We start from the raw sequence: 18794 nt of genomic DNA on the forward strand, positions 1-18794 counted from the left end.
TTATACATATGTAATATCATCACCTTCACTGAAGCTAGGGCAGGCTTGTTGCAATCCATATGAATTTGTGAAACTTCTGAGTAATCATTTGGAGGAATATTTCTAGATTATCGGCTTATCATCAAGCAATATTGTCAAGCATGGGCTTATTGTCAAACATGGGCTTATTACAAAGAATGGGCTTAGTACCAATTTTACATTGATCTGCTTTAGGTTATTTATTATGCTTAAGGCCAGAAATACAGAATTATTAAAAAGATACAAACTTACATGTGTTGCTTATTTAAATACAATAAAACATCGTACAAACCTAGACTAGTACACATATGGTTTTAAAAGTTCAGCTGGAAATAGCATGACACAACAAACAGAAGTTTTGTGTACGAGATCAACAGGTCACAAGTTCGAGTCCACATGTGGGTGTGAGTCTATTTAATACTTATTCTCATTAAATCTGAGAAAACTGACTCCACCCAAACTTAGAAAAGATTACAGATCTCGGGTGAAGAAACGCTGTGTCAACATGGCCTTGTCAATTTAGGAACGTGAAGAACATTTTAAATTCAGAGTCCTCAATCTGTTTGAATAACGATAATTTGAATATTATACTTGTTAGTTCATGATGACATCAGAACGATCGTCATATGTGATGTCCCCAAAAGTGGTTACCATTAGCTACACAGTTAGAATTCCTTGATAGCCCTAACAACTGTTTCTATCGTTGTAACATTCATTCTAACTTTGTCTGTAAAACATGTTTTAAACATCTATGTCGTTGGTCATTTAAAATAAAATAGCAACATGACTACATATTGACTCTTTTTTTCCCCATTTCTCCAAGTTCTTCAGAAAAACTGCCATTATATCAAATTCCATGCATATCTTATGAAGTTTAAAATCCATGTACAACAATACTCTATTACACCATATATTACATGTAATTCCATTTTTTTTAATCTTCTACTTTCATTTCATGAATCTATATATAGAATCAGCCGGTTCCTCCCCCTGTGGGCCACCATGACAAATGACCGGATTTGAAATCTATTGACCCCCTAGACTATTATCTATCTGCCGCTGTTCAAACGGCTTCCATTTGTAGATGATTCGAAGGGAACTTATCCACTGCCATCAAGGAAACACTGTGAAAAAATAGCCTTGTTAGCTTAACCATGAAATCTACAACAATAACAAATAAAATCCTGAAAATATTTCACCTAAACTCTCACCTTGTTTAGAATGTTTTGGAATTTAGGAAAAACTTTTACAGCCAAAAGGAGTAGCGTTGTATGTACAGTGTGAAGTATTTATTTGTAAACAGTTGTATCAGTAACTATGTTAGGATGATAAATCTTAACGAGCTCCGTCTGACAGGTAAACACAGCTATTGAACACACTCTTCTTTATCTCAAAATAATATACCTGCGACTAGGGCGTCAAGTAGGATTTGTACTCGCTGAATGAAATCCTCATCACAAAAACGTTTTCCGATGTCTGAGAACTAAGCGCAGTAAATAAACAGGTGCTATAAAGACTCGCTATAAAAAGAAAATGGTGGACGGGAATCGTTAATATTAGCATTGAGTAATGTAAACATGTACGGAGATGAGCACCGTGTGTGTTATCCTCGGTACACATACATGGGTCTATATGTAACAGGCATTGTATAATCTTTTATAGACTTTTTTTATAAACATTTCATAAAAAATATATACTTACACTGCAACATCAAAGTAATACTCTGTTTATATAGTCTAGGTCCAATACTATAAATGCCAGTCTATATATTTCATTTATAAAACCTAGAATAGGTCTACATGCAAGCCTATTATAACACCTATATATATCACTCTAGCTAAATGATTGTAATTAAAGATTGGGAAATTACATATCAGAATAGCATTCATATTTTTGAAAATACAATTGGTCTTCCATTTCAGGAACACATTTTTTTTTGGAGCAAAGTAATTACTATTTAATCAATATCGAATTATTCAAGCAAATATATAAAACAGTATATATAGAGATCCGCTTGTTGTTGCAGTATTTTTAAAAGTATTTCCCAGGTGTATGATAAATAAATATAGTTTCTTTATTTTTATAAACAGACAACCTTCAGGTAACAGCCTTATTCCCAGTAACTTATACTGAATTGGGTGGACCAAGGATATTTTTCACGACCTTTTCTTTTCCCAGAACACACCCACCACATATATTTTAATAAACCACAATCAAGTTATAATGTATACCACTGGTATTAACATTTAACATCAAAGTAATCAATCTTCTAGGGCAGGTGCTGATACCAAACATACAAAATAAAATATTGATAGATTTATTTCTCCAAGGCAGATGTTTCCAGATAGCAAAATAGACTCGACAATCAAAACCGTTCATGTGCTACATAGATCAAACTTTTATTGTTATTATATGTTTGGAGTGAAATTTTCTATCCACATTATTGATATTTGAATTGCACAGTACATAAACATTTCCAAGTAACACACACATATATATGAGTGTATTGGCCCAGACATCTGATTAATTAAATCTTAATTGGCTTTTTTTCCTAATTCATATATCACATTCCGATTTCTATAAGATAATGATGGCAAGTTTATCATTTTCAAAAAAAAACTTCAAAGTTAATAGTACAGTAAAGAAATATATATATGAATTCAATTTCTAATTACTAGTACAAATTAAACTAAAAGAGAGTTCAGATCAATCTTCATATCACAATCCCTAACAAAAATTCTGATATAATACTAATGAAACCCATGGGACTTACAACTGACCATTATATTAAATACCTGTCTATCAGCGATTTTTCACGTTACTTTGGGGAAAAGGTTTTTGACACGAAATGGGAATTTTAATCATGAAAAAGAGCGGTTTTAGGGAAAAGTTACCGTTACTGAGCACGGTGTTATAGGTAATTAAATATTGTAAAAGTTTTTCATTTGATGCAAGATGCTGTTTTTACATATGGACGTGTATTGCATAACAAAACAACCTTTTTATCAGGACGGCTTTTTTTCTCAGCAATTTGATTTGGGAATTTTTCATTGTAATTGGGAAAAATATAGTGGGGTTTGGCATTGGGAATGGGGTCGTTTCCAGTTATATAATGAGAAAAATCACTGTATTTGTTTAATGTACACTCAAATTTCACTAGGGAAATCGATTAATTATGTCAGGTGATAAAAACAAAATTTATACAACTAACAATATTCAATATATATTGTTATATATGATAGGTTATAAAACAGTCTATGATCCATGATGATCGATCATCGCCTACAATTCACATTAAATTCTGAATCCTAATTTATAATATCATGAATCAGTGTGTAGACTGTAGGCACACTGAACACGCCCTCACCCTTGTAGGTTTAGTACCGAGATTGAGTCTATAAGTAATCTACAGAGTCAGGTAAATTACCGGTAATTAGCCCGACAGTTGACATCTAGTGTTTAGCGCGGACATAATTACCGCGATAATCGACAGACCGAATATTTTACATAGACATAATTGCCAGAATTTTTTATACGCTGTGTTTGACCGAGGGAAATCGTTCAATATTTGATCACAGTTAATCCGTCAAAATCTGGCTAGTTTTCTAAATACTGGATTTAAAATAAGCTTAATCCTTAAAACCGTCTTAACCTCTGTCTGAATTGGAATAATCCGTCACCAAACCACCCCTTACAGAGCAGAATTGGATCAGGCCGACACAATTGCAATTTATTGGTCCATGTACGCAATTTGAATTTTGAGCACTCATAAAGCTGTGAATGCAACTTGAAAATTAACTTTTAGAATCTATTGGTATATGAAATACATATTTAACACAGCATTTCTTGGTTTGGTAATTTAGCCCAATTATTACAAAATAAAGCATCAGAATACAAAACAGTCTGATGTTCATTCTTCTGACAATTGAAAAGCCATGAATTAATAATCGATGCACCTTGAGCGTGCACCTTGAACGTTGAACATTAGAGAGATAACATCTCCAGTATTAAACACCTTCCTGAGATAACTTCTCCTAGCGTTGTCAATTTTAAAGCCTGTACACTGACTGTAGATCAGGGTAGTTGATTCGCCCCTCCACCCGCTATCTGATAGGGTAGCTATAATCATTTAGAGAGTATGATAACAAAGCCTGAGTGATTCTGATTTATCATACAAAGTAAATGCATGTGTATACATATTTATGTACCGATAATACACCTTATCTTTAATGTGTCAAACTTTATAGATTTTCCACACTTCACATGCCTCGTTAAATACTACTAGCAATTGTTTACAGGTGGACACGATGAACCACCCAGAAAATGCCTACATATACAATCCCCATAACAGCCACCATCATCTACACATCTACAACCATATTTTTAGTTAATACAAATATTGTACTGGTATTTTGTAGTGTAGATACAGTCAGTTTCAGTACAGTAACAGTACACTGATATACACTGACTATCGGCCTTATAAACCCACCGACAAGCAGATTACATAATTTAATATACATGGCCCGACTTATTGAATTTTAAAGTACATTAAATTTTAAACTGACATTGAAAGGTTGGAACTGTCTTTTTTATTTGATATAAAACCAAAAATCAATTGTTCAAAGGAATGAACTGCATGGGGACTACAGTGGTGTGTGTACTATGTATCTATCTACTGTCTGTAACAACTTTACTATATATATTGATAACGTCCTTTACTGGTTCAGAATTCTAAAGGGAGCGAATTTTAACTGAAGATTCCATTGTAACATATATATAGCTATATTGTACAATGAACTGACTTTAATTCTGACTTGATCAATGTCATGACAATGTTTGTGATCAATGTCATGACAATGTTTGTGATCAATGTCATGACAATGTTTGTGATCAATGTCATGACAATGTTTGTGATCAATGTCATGACAATGTTTGTGATCAATGTCATGGCAATGTTTACGATCAATGCCATGAAGATGTTTGTGATCAGAATGTCATGACAATGTTTGTGATTATTGTCATGTTGATGTTTATGATGATTTACTTGCCTCTCAAAATAGAGATATAACCACATTCGTGCTGGTGTGTAGAGTACTTGCATGTCTGTGTTTAGTTGTAGTAGGTAATGAGACCAGGGAAATTGAAAAGGTCCCAGAGAAATTGAAACTTGAGGTCGACAGGGATCACTTCCAATGTTTGAGCTAAGTGGTTTTCATCCAGTGCTCTGGTGTACCCTACACCAGGCCAGGAGGCCAAGGGAACTACACTCCAGGAACATCACTAACCCTTACAGTTCTGATCAACCATTACAATCCCCCGGTACACATCAACACAATTAACTAACAATATCATTTTTATTTCTAAAATTACGTTTTCTATGTCTGCTGTTAGTCTCATAATGTGCCTGTACCCAAACACCATGTGCAAAATACTATAATGTCACTATGTACACATTTCTTTACTAAAAAACCTAACTAATCATTTGACTAAGTGATCCAGTGGTTTATGATAAACAAGTTTCCATGACTTGATAAAATATGGGGTGGCGTTCTACAGGGAGGCTGTATAGTCCAGTGTATTAGGGGTCCTGGGAGTAAAGCTTAACAGTAAAGATGGCCAGGGCTAGCATAATGTTATTATAAATACAGAGATATCATGTGGAATCATCTGCTCAAAGTATTGTTAGCATATAGGCTGTGATGTTATTATAACTAAAGAGAGATCATGTGGAATAGTAATGTAAGCTAACATATAGGTAATTCTCTATAAGTTCACAGTAATGTAAGCTAAAATAAAGGTAATTCTCTATAAGTTCACATTAATGTAAGCTAACATATAGGTAATTCTCTTTAAGTTCACAGTAATGTTAGCCAAGATAGAGGTAACTCTCTAAAGGTACAAATTAAGATATTTTTAATGTGAAATTGCATTATTGTATTTTTTAATATCTATTTTCATTATTTTTATATTATTTGATAACCTTATAATATAATTGTATTCTGTTCATTGTTTTATGATGTTATCAAATTTATAGCTGCATTTTCTCCATTGAAAACCATTACTCCAAGCTGATATTTTTGGATCATCAAGTTGACAATGTGAACACATATTTGGTTATCCCTACATATATATGTCTTTTACATCTTTTAAAGTAATTAACATTTCATATTCTAATAGTCCACAAACAAATATCTTGAGTTATGAAGCGCATTACAATTCACAGTATTTTACTGTGAATTAAAGGAATTACCTACAACAGTTTGTTTATGAGTTTCTTGCGCTGTTTTTAAATCTGTTAAAATAAACAAATGAGATGAATTCACATACATTATTTTCACAGCTCCTAGAGACAAGAGTGATGAATTTTACTGAGATCATGGGAGTTTAGCGAGTTCACCCTCGCCAGTAAATTTATTCCTACATATGATGCCTTATTTTTATATGTCACCTGAAATCTTGTATAAACCGTTGTGAGGTACCAGTTTCTTAATCAATAACAACTTCCACCAGCTCTATAATTAACACTTAATGATGATCACCAGGGGTCAATCAGTACATCTACTGCACCCAGTGACCTTTAGGGCCAGTTATTAGTGTGTGTACATTGAATTAGAATCCCCTTTACATCCATCAATGTCACGTTAGTGTTGTATTTTTGGGAACTTTTGCAGTAATACAAAGATGAGTAATGTCACTGGTGCTTTGTTATCAGTCATAGCTCTAGGTTATATAGGGCCGAGCTAGGATCAGAGGAGGTTGGTAAAACAAGGGGGAGTAACTACCGGCTGGAGGTACAGCAAGGGGAAGTAACTCCTGGGTGGAGGTACAGCAAGGGGAGTAACTACCGGGTGGAGGTACAGCAAGGGGGAGTAACTACTGGCTGGAGGTACAGCAAGGGGAGTATTTACCAGGTGGAGGTACAGCAAGGGGGAGTAACTACCGGGTGGAGGTACAGCAAGGGGGAGTAACTACTGGCTGGAGGTACAGCAAGGGGGAGTAACTACTGGCTGGAGGTACAGCAAGGGGGAGTAACTACCGGGTGGAGGTACAGCAAGGGGGAGTAACTACTGGCTGGAGGTACAGCAAGGTGGAGTAACTACCGGGTGGAGGTACAGCAAGGGGGAGTAACTACTGGCTGGAGGTACAGCAAGGGGGAGTAACTACTGGGTGGAGGTACAGCAAGGGGGAGTAACTACTGGCTGGAGGTACAGCAAGGGGGAGTAACTACTGGCTGGAGGTACAGCAAGGGGGAGTAACTACCGGGTGGAGGTACAGCAAGGGGGAGTAACTACTGGCTGGAGGTACAGCAAGGGGAGTAACTACCGGGTGGAGGTACAGCAAGGGGGAGTAACTACTGGGTGGAGGTACAGCAAGGGGGAATAACTTCTTGGTGGAAGTACGACAAGGGGGAGTAACTGCTTGGTGGAAGTACGGCAAGGGGGAGTAACTGCTTAGTGGAAGTACAGCAAGGGGGAGTAACTACTGGGTGGAGGTACAGCAAGGGGAGTAACTGCATATATAGTGGAAGTACGGCAAGGGGGAGTAACTGCTCAGTGGATGTAAGGCAAGGGGAAGTAACTACTGACAAGGAATTAGTGGGAGCTAAATATCAATCATCATGTTATCATCATAAGGAATTAAAGGTTATACCACAAATACTTATTACATGTGGTGTCAAAATGTCCTGAAGTAATAGTGCTAGATTAGAGTATAAATGATAAAATCCAAAATAATCTATCTAACTCTACAAATCTATATCCCCCTTTCTCTACTACATAACCATCACCCTCTCCCACCCCCACACCTGAAACATCCCCTTTGTTTTACAGTCAGACATGTCCTATCCCTACTGACAGAAATAGCTGCCTACCTACAGCTCATCATTAAAGCTAATTACCTGGTGATAAACGCTATAATCAATATAAGTATAACCATAGGTCACTTGACCAGTACGACCTTCATCAGAAGATAGTACCGCTGTATTGATACAACAAAAGGTGCTGTTTTTGTGTTTTAGTAATTGAATCTATGATTTGTTAATAATAATACTTGGATATTTATCAAACTATCTGCTGTAAAAATCCTTTTATTCATAACCTATAAGGTTTGGAAGAGTCATCAACATATATATAGTTAGTTCAAACATGGCTGTGATGTCATCAAGTATAATATCACTGAAACTTACACAACTGTGATATAGCTCTCATTCCCAAAATCATGGTAAAACTGTTGGCATTTATTGCTCCAGAGATATGGAATTTTATTGAATAGTTATATATACATGAGGGTAAATAGACAATCATCACTACACCGTCAGTTAAAACATGGTCCTGATGTCTTACATGTTCTATAATGTCATCTAATGTCAGATGTGACTTTACCACCATTTACATACAGTTAACATGTTCTATAATGTCATCTAATGTCAGATGTAACTGTACCACTATTTACATTTAACATGTTCTTATTCATCTACAGTTATTTACATACAGTTAACATGTTCTATAATGTCATCTAATGTCAGATGTGACTGTACCACTATTTACATACAGTTAACATGTTCTATAATGTCATCTAATGTCAGATGTAACTGTACCACTATTTACATACAGTTAACATGTTCTATAATGTCATCTAATGTCAGATGTAACTGTACCACTATTTACATACAGTTAACATGTTCTATAATGTCATCTAATGTCAGATGTGACTGTACCACTATTTACATACAGTTAACATGTTCTATAATGTCATCTAATGTCAGATGTAACTGTACCACTATTTACATACAGTTAACATGTTCTATAATGTCATCTAATGTCAGATGTAACTGTACCACTATTTACATACAGTTCCGTCAGTATAAAGGACATGGAGCTGTGTTTACCCCACACATAGATTAAAACATAGCTGAGAGCTATTCAGATATAATGATCGCGGCTCACTGTCCAGCGTCCCTAACTCACTGCGGTTCTGTACCAGCTGATTCCATTGTATTTACAGAGAGATATTGTATGTAGATTATCAATAATACCGTTATAATGGACTATTGTGGTCGGCGAGTGTTCATACTGTCGCCTTTAATAGGTCGTCTATAGCGCTCAGACCAGTAACACCATGAGCTGATACATGCTCTCTCACTTTCTAATTGGCTCAGACGATAGAATTCTTTGGTCGAAGAAGCAAACGAGGTTACAAGCAGAGAGGGAAAGTTTAATCGTTATTGATCAGTCAGACAGTTCACTGTGTACACCGCCCATTGAACCTAAATATCTAAAACTAACATATTATTCCTGGTAACCCAGGTCGGTGGGTCTTTGTGGCATTGGTAACCCAGGTTGGTTGGTCTTTGTGGCATTGACTTTATACATCATGTAGTACATGGAGGAAAAAACATCTCAGTCGAATCGGGCCAAATCAAACAGTACTGCACACACACACACAGACACACACATGAAATTATGTATCAGAAATTCTGCTTGTTAGTTTAATTGAACCCTCCAGGAGCATGCTTGTACACATCACACCAAAAGCCTTATGCTTCAAAGCTTTCTATAGATCCAGAGGAGAATGTAATTCACAAAGCATGTAACGAAAACCTCAAAGATTGTTATATAGAATTCAAACACACAGACTTGGATATTGAGAACTTGATGAACTTTACATTTATACTAATGGTATTTAAAATGCAAACAGGAAACAGACCTGTTTTCATTTTTTTCTCTCTGCCATTTTCTTTTTTTTCCCAATCTTTCCATTTGCTAGTAACAAGTTTTTTGTATCTTGACTTAGTCCATTAGATGATCTGGATCAAGCCAATGTCGCAGTCGCCAACGTAACCTCGTCATCAAATATAGCTGACACGTATTACGAGTTAGAATTACTGGCAAAACTATGTACCAAATGCATTATTGGAACGTGCTCATCTTTTATTGAATACTGTCTGTACATTTAGCAGTATCTACACGAATCCGAGACAAACTGGGTCTGCATGAGGACTCTAACTCTATATTGTTTCTGTGTTATGTGAGAGCGTGTGTGCTGAATTTGAATTTTACTCGAGCTGATGGACCCATGTATTGTTATGTAACAATTCTATTTTCATTTTTTACGTTGTCCCATTTCTATCGACTGATATGCATTAGTTTTACTGCATGCATTTCAAAATGAAAAATTCTAAAACCTTTATACATTATTGCAGTTTTTTTTCCAAATGGCATTAATATATATATATATTTGTACATAAAACACATTCTTTTAGCAAAACAGGACTTTTTTCCTCTATAAACCATTGGAAAAACAGACCAATGTTTAAGATTTGAAACATGTATGAGTTGTATAACTGGTAGGGTTTACAAGTCATGTGACAACCATATGATTTAGGACTTGCACACTGACACATTGAAGCTTTTTTCAGGGTTTAGGGACATGAATTCTTGCCGATGCCTGTTTGAGAGTTTCAAGACATGAAATAGATGACTGTCCGTTTTTATCTCCGATACAGGAGGATCTGTGATGGAGTATATAGCACCCTGATTTAGACGTTTTTATCTGTGTCCTCTACACATCCTGACCTCATACTTATACCTGTCTCAACACACGTCAGGAAAACAAGGAGATACCAAATACTTCAACATTCTGTATAATCTCTACCTTAACTCACAAAACCAAAACAAGCCACAAGTTTAAGGTCGTTTTACAGAGTCGCTTTTCTCTCCCGTTACAACCTGTAGTACCTCTGTCCATCCTTCTCATAACCCCGTCTTTCTTTTCAGATATTCAAAGTTATTAAGTCTACTTTATTTTTAATTTGCATGTGAATATAAATTCTATATCATATCATACAAATATGACAAAACAATAACAACAGGTGGCGAAACAACTGTTGGAAGCTTAGGAACCACAGGGGAAATTAAATATCAGGAACATTATAATTATGATATATCCTCCCCCCATTTGCATAGGTCATTTTCCAGAAGAAAATATGCAAATAACCGGAGTATTCGAATAGGCGGAGATGACATTTTGCACCTCCGTTTGACCCCCACACATATGTGTGAATAGGCAAATAGGTTTCGTTTCGTTTACTTGATAAATATGTTAATTATTTACACTTAAAACGAACAACAAGTAATTATTTTCGAAGTTGTAAATCGATTTTAATTGTTTAATAACAAAAAATTTCCAATATTAGATTCTTGTTTACGTTAGATCGACACGTGAATATTTGAGAAACAGCTAAACGATCGATATCAAATGCTATTAGATTCTACAAAACAGGATTGGATTTGTGTCTACAATTCTGAACCTAAATAATAAACAAATTTACGTACATTTGCCTGGCAAAATGAACTTACGATCGTGATTAAACTTCAAAGTGCCGATCAACTAGTAGTGTTGTTTTTACACATATGAATTCGAAAATGGCGGCAGGTGATGAAGCCATGCGTTCACTCGACCTAAATGTGTTTTGAGAATTCTCCCTGTTTGTTGATCTATACGGCGAATAGCTTGATAACATTTCAGAAATTAATCCATATTCAAGTAGCAATGAAACAACGTAGCAAGTATCTTTTTTATCCTAAGCTTACATACTGTACGAAACTTGCGGTAGTCATTGCACGCCGACTTTGCATGCTTTTATGTCTCGTTCAACGAGACGCTTGATACGCACATGTCTGTCGTAGTCAACAAGACTCTGGTTGAACGAGACTACTGATCATGCATGGCGATTGTTATAAGGAAGCATGGTTTCTCCAACCGATCGCGAACTAAGGTACGTTACGTTAATAAATAAACATATTTGAAAGTGCAAATGCTTTAATTAGATGTTTGAGCCAGTGAATATACTAAAGTTATGATCAACCGCTGCTGATGTAAATCGTAACAGCGTCGAATACCTTTGCAGATTCATGCATAAAATAACAAGCCATACTTTAACGTTAATCTGTTACCATGATGATTTCTAGTAAAATTGAAACATATATCGGCGAATTTCGCTAAAAATATATTGCAAAATTGAAAAATATTCGATTATATTTTTAGAATTTCCCAAATATTTTATTCAAATAACCGGAGGTCATGTAAAAGTCTATGCAAATACACGGAGTTGAAAAACAAAGATAAAGAAGGAAAAAATCGGGACCGCAGAATTTTATGCAAATAACCGAAATATTCGAATAACCGTTATTCGATTAACATTATAATTATGATATATCCTCCCCCCAGGGTACCCCCAATAGGTCCCCACCATAGCTCTGATTGAGACATTCCCTTGGTAATGGACCTTTACTCCTAACCAATATAATCAGGTTACCATGTCTACAGACACTGATAAATTTAATGCATGTTAAGATTTGACAAATATCTCTGATGATACCCCCTCATTTTCTACCTCTTCCTCTCCCTCTATACCCCCACCCCAACACCAACCCCAACCCTTTACTATAATCCCCCTACAATCACCCTCCCCCATTCTACCACCCTCACCCCATCCCCCCTACCCTACCCCCCCCACTCCCTAACATCACCCTCATCCTATATCTCCTTACTCCATGATACCCAAAATTACACCACAAACCATTCCCCACCCCATCACCTTCTGTACAGGCTGATGATACTAGAATGAGGAAGGAGAAACCTTGGCAGATAGTTAAACCAGATATATATCAATCGTAATACTATTAAAATTTCAAACCTACATCTGACAAATCTGAATATCTTTACCATGGTTTACCAATTATAGCTTACACATTCAGTTATAGAGAGATGAGGGATCTTAATGTTGACTCTAGTTTCTCTGAACTTTGAAGGTGGATATTATCATCATCATCATCATCGACCCCCTACCCCTTACCCCCCACCCCCCAACCACACATACACTCTTTTATCATATATTCCTTAGTTCTCACTAATAAATATCTAGAATAACATCACCAATGTTAAGAAACCCCTCCCTCGCTACCTTTATTCCGCTCCCCTTTTTCTTCTCCTTACAGTGTATCTCTTACTTATCCCAACAAAGTTCCCTAACCCCTCCCCATATCCCCACCCTACCCTATAACCCTCATACCTCCAGGATTTGAACCAAGACCTCAGGCCCTCAGACCCCCAGATCCCCTACCCCAGACCTCAGCCCCCACCCCCTCCACTCCTTCACCCTCAGTCCTCAGCCCCCAGTCCTCAGTCCTATTTCACCTCTTATGATTTCCACATAAACATTGGACACTCCATCTCCTATCAAAGTGCACAGAGATATAGAGGACTTTGCTTCCAATCCAGATAGCAACTCACAACCCTATCTTATTACATAAGGACAACCTCCAACAGGGTAAAGGGTTATTGTACCAAAACGGGTCAAAGGTCATAAGGGTACAGAGTTTAGTCCTATGTTTCAGTAGTTCTACACCCTGGTGAACACCTATACCATTTCATATGTGGAAGTTTCTTTTATAAAATTTGAATAATAATGTGATACCTGTCGGGATTCATTTCATTTTGTTATGAAATATGAGCTGGATTGAGTGGTACACAAAACTGGTGATATCAAGCACAAGGCTTTGAATATAAATATATCAACAAGTAGAAATATGAAAGAGACTTTGCTACAACATATTTATATCTCTAGAAAACTGGAAACCATTTCCAAACTGAAGTGATGTTGAGAGACATGTATAATTATTTAGCAACTACAGAAAATGCCATCCTGGTTTTTTCCTCTTCCCCCAAGGCTGTATAGAGCTAATCAATTTCACCATCAATGTTTTAGTCAGCCTGGCCTTATGTAGAGAGGCAAATTTTTATTGACTGTGAAACTCAACACTTTTGCTCGATGCAGTAAGAATTTTATAGCTCTGAAACAGTCGGCAAATAATTATTATTATTTCTTTAGGAAAACATTAAAATATTACTATTGTGTTCGTGAACAATGAATTCCCAGTAAAATAACCACTATATATATATGGTATATAATTTCTAATCAATGATATTTGTGTTTGCTCCTCTTGAACCTATTTAAAATCCAAAATTATCAATTTTGACTAATTTCATGTTTCCTTGGTAACATTGCAATATGTATTTTGAGTCTGAGCTAGGGAATTCTAGTCTCCACTTAAAAACTTTTCCTGAACATTTAAATATTGCAGAATAAGTTATGTACTGAATTGAGTGGACTATTGCCTTCAGCCTTCACGTTTAAACATGATAAAATGTCACTATAGTAACCCTATATTCACTACAACTAAAAGGATGTCTAAAGGAAATCTCATAAATATGGAGATTAGATCGACTTATCACAAACGTAGATCAAAAAGACATTGAATCATTTTATACTGATTAAATAAAATATCATTTAATGTAACAGTATAATGTTTTATTTAATATAGACATTTATTTCAAATCTTGTTAAAAATTTTAATGTCGATTTCAAAGGATAATTAAATTTTAAGAAGGCTTTACACTTGGTATATTCTAACCAAAAAGATGTTCAAATATCTTTTTGCGAAATCATTCCAATATCATAATTGACCATCAGTTTTCAAAGCTCAGAAGTTCTAGGCTGTCCTTTGTGTATTGGGGCAGTCAAGGTTCTTTATAGAGAATTTTTATAATCATGCCTTTTCTATAACAGACACAGCCCGGTATTTATGAAAAATATATTATTATTATCATATCTAGTTTTAATTATTTACCTTAGAATATATACATACAAAGTTGTGTGGAAACCAATATATGATTTTGTTCTGAATGATATGAAAAACCATTTCCATCTACCATTTCTGATGGTGTATACACACAAACAATAAGACTAGGGATAAGGCCCTGCATTTTAATATCTCCTGTCTAGGTATTCGATTTAAACCTAAGTACACAGTATGTGGAGATCGAGAGTGTTCAGTAATGAGAAACCGGTTTGAACTTACTCAAGACAGTAATAGAAAATCGTCGTCACGCAAGAGTGATTCCCTAGTCCTAATTATCAACAGTGGGGCAGTCGGATTAGTATTGAGTTTAGACCTAACGCTACCAAAATATTTAATCCGGCCTACACATTTAACAAAAGGCTCGTTCCTATTTTGTAAAAGTAATTGTGTTTGGGCCGGGTTTAAAGTTTCTATACGTTTCAACAGAATAAGAAAATTAATAAATTGGAAATAGGAACGGAATCAGCACATTGCGTTATTCCGTGTGGAAATGTTTGGATACCAGCGTAATGTCACTCTGTGTAAATACAACAGCTAATCTATCTACCCACAAATGTAATAATTACGTTTTTATGGGCCACATTGAACAGTCAGCCAATTTAGATCTCATACAAACCAATAGATTTTCTTTTTAGTATTGACACGCTAGATTCTTCACAAAAGATCCATAATAGTATTGAGACTTGTGAGAAACACGTGTGTTTTCTCCTAAAGTATATAGCGGTTATGATCGCTGTGACTGTGTGAGCATCAGAATTCCTGATCAAACTTCAAAGCCATGTATATAACAGGTTGTTTGACACGAAAAGATGACAACTACAGAATTTACCGGCGTTACAATTACACAGACATCACACAGTGTTGTAAGTTTTTTTGTTGTTGTACATGTACCTCGATAAAAACAATAAGTCGCTGACATAGTAATATGTATGAGAGTTCGTTAGTGTGTTCACTCGACCGTATCGTTACGCTCGATATAATAGGACTTTCTAAAAATGCGTAAATAATGAATAACTGAGGAGCTGATAGCACGGTTTTATAGCCAGGCCCATTGGAATACGTATATCTCTATATAAACATATTAAATACATTACATATTCATTATAATATTATACAGGTATGCTAATCGTCTTGATTAAATATGAATTTTGATAAATTATTTCAGATAGTTTTTATTGGAGCCTAGTAATTTGTATTTTATAAATTTAGTCTTACCTCTTCTTCTGTAGCGGCGTTCACAGAGTCCATACTTTGACTGAGAGCTATCGTTGTATCTGTATTCAAAGTTGTGGTAGCCATGTCTGTTCGCATAGTCAATAATTTCAGGAAAATATCAAATAATTAAATAAATAACAAGAATGTCTGTAAATATAAATTAAATTCCACGTTCAATGTACACCATACGTTCCAATGGCACAATATTATTGTCGAGGTAAGTCCAAGCTACACACACCCCGGAAATCCTGCATCCGTACGGATCACACACGTGCGTTTAGATGCAGTGACGTTTCTCTACTGTCACCTGTGAATTCCCGGTGAAGCGTGCGAGACACTTTTAGTGTATGTAAAATAATTCGGAGTGAAATTTAATGAACTCCACTATCCAGTGAAATATACGTCCTGTTTTGGAGCCCGAGAAATTCAGAGTGACCACATAGCCGGTATTTATATAGATAAAAATGATAAGTATCTCCTCCGTATACGAGTGAGTGCGCCGTGCTCCACTGTGACTGAGTGTTCTGAAAGACGGGGGTATATAACTAGCCTGCTAATATCTACATTAGCACACGTGTTGGGGCCGGACTCTCTTCTACCTAATGGTCGCCAGCTCGCTGCTTTCTATTTCACTCGTATAGCCTTTATTTTGTTATTCAAATGCACGAGCGCATTCACTGGGTGACGTCACTAAATTCGATATCCCATGGACCTGTCAATCACGCGATGACCCTGGTAACCCCGCCCCTTTGTGGCGCTCCACGTGGTTTAACGATTGAGAGCGTTATTATAAAGAATTATGATGACAATCCGATTGAGAGCGTTATTTAGTACAAATTTCGCCGGATTATATGTAAATAAAACAGTAGAATTACACTGCCCGGAGTCTGTACCTCGGCTTATAGACAAAATAATTCATGTACGAACGTTTGTAGGGTTAAACAAACGCGAAAGGTAGCATAATAAAAATACTACTACAAACTCGTAAACCACGAAAACCGTATTTAAAAACAGAGGGTGAAGTTTGACAGCTAGGCGATATGATTTAAATGTTAGCTATAAAGAAAACTACAGATGACATTTTAAAACAGGGGCGAAATTTGACAACAGGGCGATACGATTTAAATGTAAAATATATACTTTGCGTCTGTGAGGAGGAAAACAATAAGAAAAATACGGGCTTTGTTGTTGTCCCGAGAAAAAGTGTTTGGTGACGCGTATCTGTATAAATATCTCCGTGATAATTACTACATTACACGCTAACAATAATACCTTGTTAGAATTTAACAAAACCTCATTTGTTTGTAAACCGATTTATCATAAACACTAGAATCCATAAAAATTAATGTGCCTTTGTTCTCTGTATTATTGACCGTAACCTTAAAAGTGGAGTGAAATAGTGAAATATTGTAATTATACTTACAGGTATATATATAACTCGCCTGTTAAAATAACCACGTGTATGGTTAGCTTAGTGACAACAAATTATATAATTTAATTAATATCTAAAAACTGCATTTTAACAATCTAATTAACATTTTCTTACACTCGGCAATGTCAAATAATTAGTTTTTATAATAAATGCCTTATTACGAAATGTTAAATAAGATAAAAAAAATCTCAATTTTTGCACATTTATTAAGTTTATAGAAGCAAGCTTTATTTTCCTGGACTATTTCTTCTCGCATATATTGAATTACATCTGCTAAATTGTACAAGTCATCGTAAGTTTTGTTTCAAATCATAAATGTACTTTTATTAATATACCTTGATAACTAGCGGGGTAAAATGATCAATTAACTGATATTGAGTTTGGTTACTTATAAGATTTAAACAAAATATTGTTATATCGATTCTTTCTGTGGGTGGAACCTTTTTGAATGAATTACAACTATAGAAAATAAGGAATACTGGTATACTCTACCATAAGAATAGAAAGTTTTTGGCTGCTTATAAATTTCCGGGTACATTTCGTAGAATAGATAATCATTGGCTTACAGCAACTACATGTACATGTAAATAAAGAATCGTCTATAAAAATAACGGCACATGTTTTAATAAAATTCTCAACTTGACCAAATATAGTTTAATACATTATCTGATATCTGCAATGAACGTAGATAAATAAAAAAAATACTAAATCACAATACTACACATAAAATTAATATCTGTCGTCCTGATAACGACTACTATCCCAATGATCGTGTTTATCTTTATATACCTGTAATGTTTGGTTAAAGGTTAAAAACAATACATAATAACGTAAAGAGGAAGAAATTTGTTATTACTCGCCATATACGATCACGTAGCGATGATGAGGATAATGATGACGAGGATGATGATGACGATGAGGATGATGAGGAGGATGACGGAGGAGGAGAGGATGACGAGGAGGAGGAGGATAATGATGAGGAGGAGGAGGATTATGATGAGGAGGAGGATAAAGATGAGGAGGAAGAGGATTATGATGATGACAAGGATTATGATGAGGAGGAGGAGGAAGAGGAGGAGGACGATGATGACGAGAAGGAGGAAGGCTGACAATGAAGATAATGTGTTGTCTTCGATGATAATTATGTTCCAAAATTGTGGTGACGACCATGAAGAGGATTTATGATTTTAAACCTTCCAGTTGCTATTGGCAGTATATAAATTACAAAATACTTATATACTGATTGACAAATTAGACCTCCGAGTCGACACTTATACACTATCACGAGTGATTTCGCTTTCAAAATTAATCCAATCGTATTTTGTTACGAAAATATTACTTTCTACTTGTTATTTTCCCGAAAGCTCTGTAAAATCTGACATACTACATATAACTCACTTGAAAATTGTGAATTATGTGTAATTTGC

General features: G+C 35.5%; 2 protein-coding genes across 9 annotated transcripts in view; one reads left to right on the forward strand and one right to left on the reverse strand.

Moving 5' to 3' along the window:
- The window catches only part of LOC138306090 (RNA-binding protein, mRNA-processing factor 2a-like), a 138255-nt gene extending 121372 nt beyond the window's left edge, over nt 1–16883 (reverse strand). For 2 of the 8 annotated variants that reach the window (XM_069246444.1, XM_069246443.1), the window contains exon 1: nt 15936–16879. In XM_069246444.1, the coding sequence (XP_069102545.1) occupies nt 15936–16031 (96 nt within the window). In that variant the 5' untranslated portion in view covers nt 16032–16879. Of the gene's footprint in view, nt 1–15935 lie in introns of all 8 variants that reach the window. The other 6 variants (XM_069246450.1, XM_069246445.1, XM_069246447.1 and 3 more) reach the window with 6 other exon arrangements.
- Nucleotides 16131–18476, forward strand: LOC138305589 (39 kDa FK506-binding nuclear protein-like). Its single transcript, XM_069245891.1, has 3 exons — nt 16131–16152; nt 16328–16472; nt 18176–18476. The coding sequence occupies exons 1-3, from the start codon at nt 16131–16133 to the stop codon at nt 18474–18476; spliced, it is 468 nt and encodes a 155-aa protein (XP_069101992.1).
- Nucleotides 18477–18794: the final 318 nt, after the last annotated feature.

Source organism: Argopecten irradians, chromosome 13 (genome assembly GCF_041381155.1).
Source record: "Argopecten irradians isolate NY chromosome 13, Ai_NY, whole genome shotgun sequence".
Lineage (NCBI taxonomy): Eukaryota > Metazoa > Mollusca > Bivalvia > Pectinida > Pectinidae > Argopecten > Argopecten irradians.

What these genes read in the sequence shown, in the direction of transcription:
- LOC138305589 (XM_069245891.1), top strand. Translation starts at nt 16,131, where the DNA reads ATGGCACAATATTATTGTCGAG. An exon ending in GGCACAATATTATTGTCGAG is followed by an intron (nt 16,153 to 16,327) that starts GTAAGTCCAAGC and finishes TCCACTATCCAG; the next exon opens with TGAAATATACGTCCTGTTTT. An exon ending in GAGTGTTCTGAAAGACGGGG is followed by an intron (nt 16,473 to 18,175) that starts GTATATAACTAG and finishes GTTTGGTTAAAG; the next exon opens with GTTAAAAACAATACATAATA.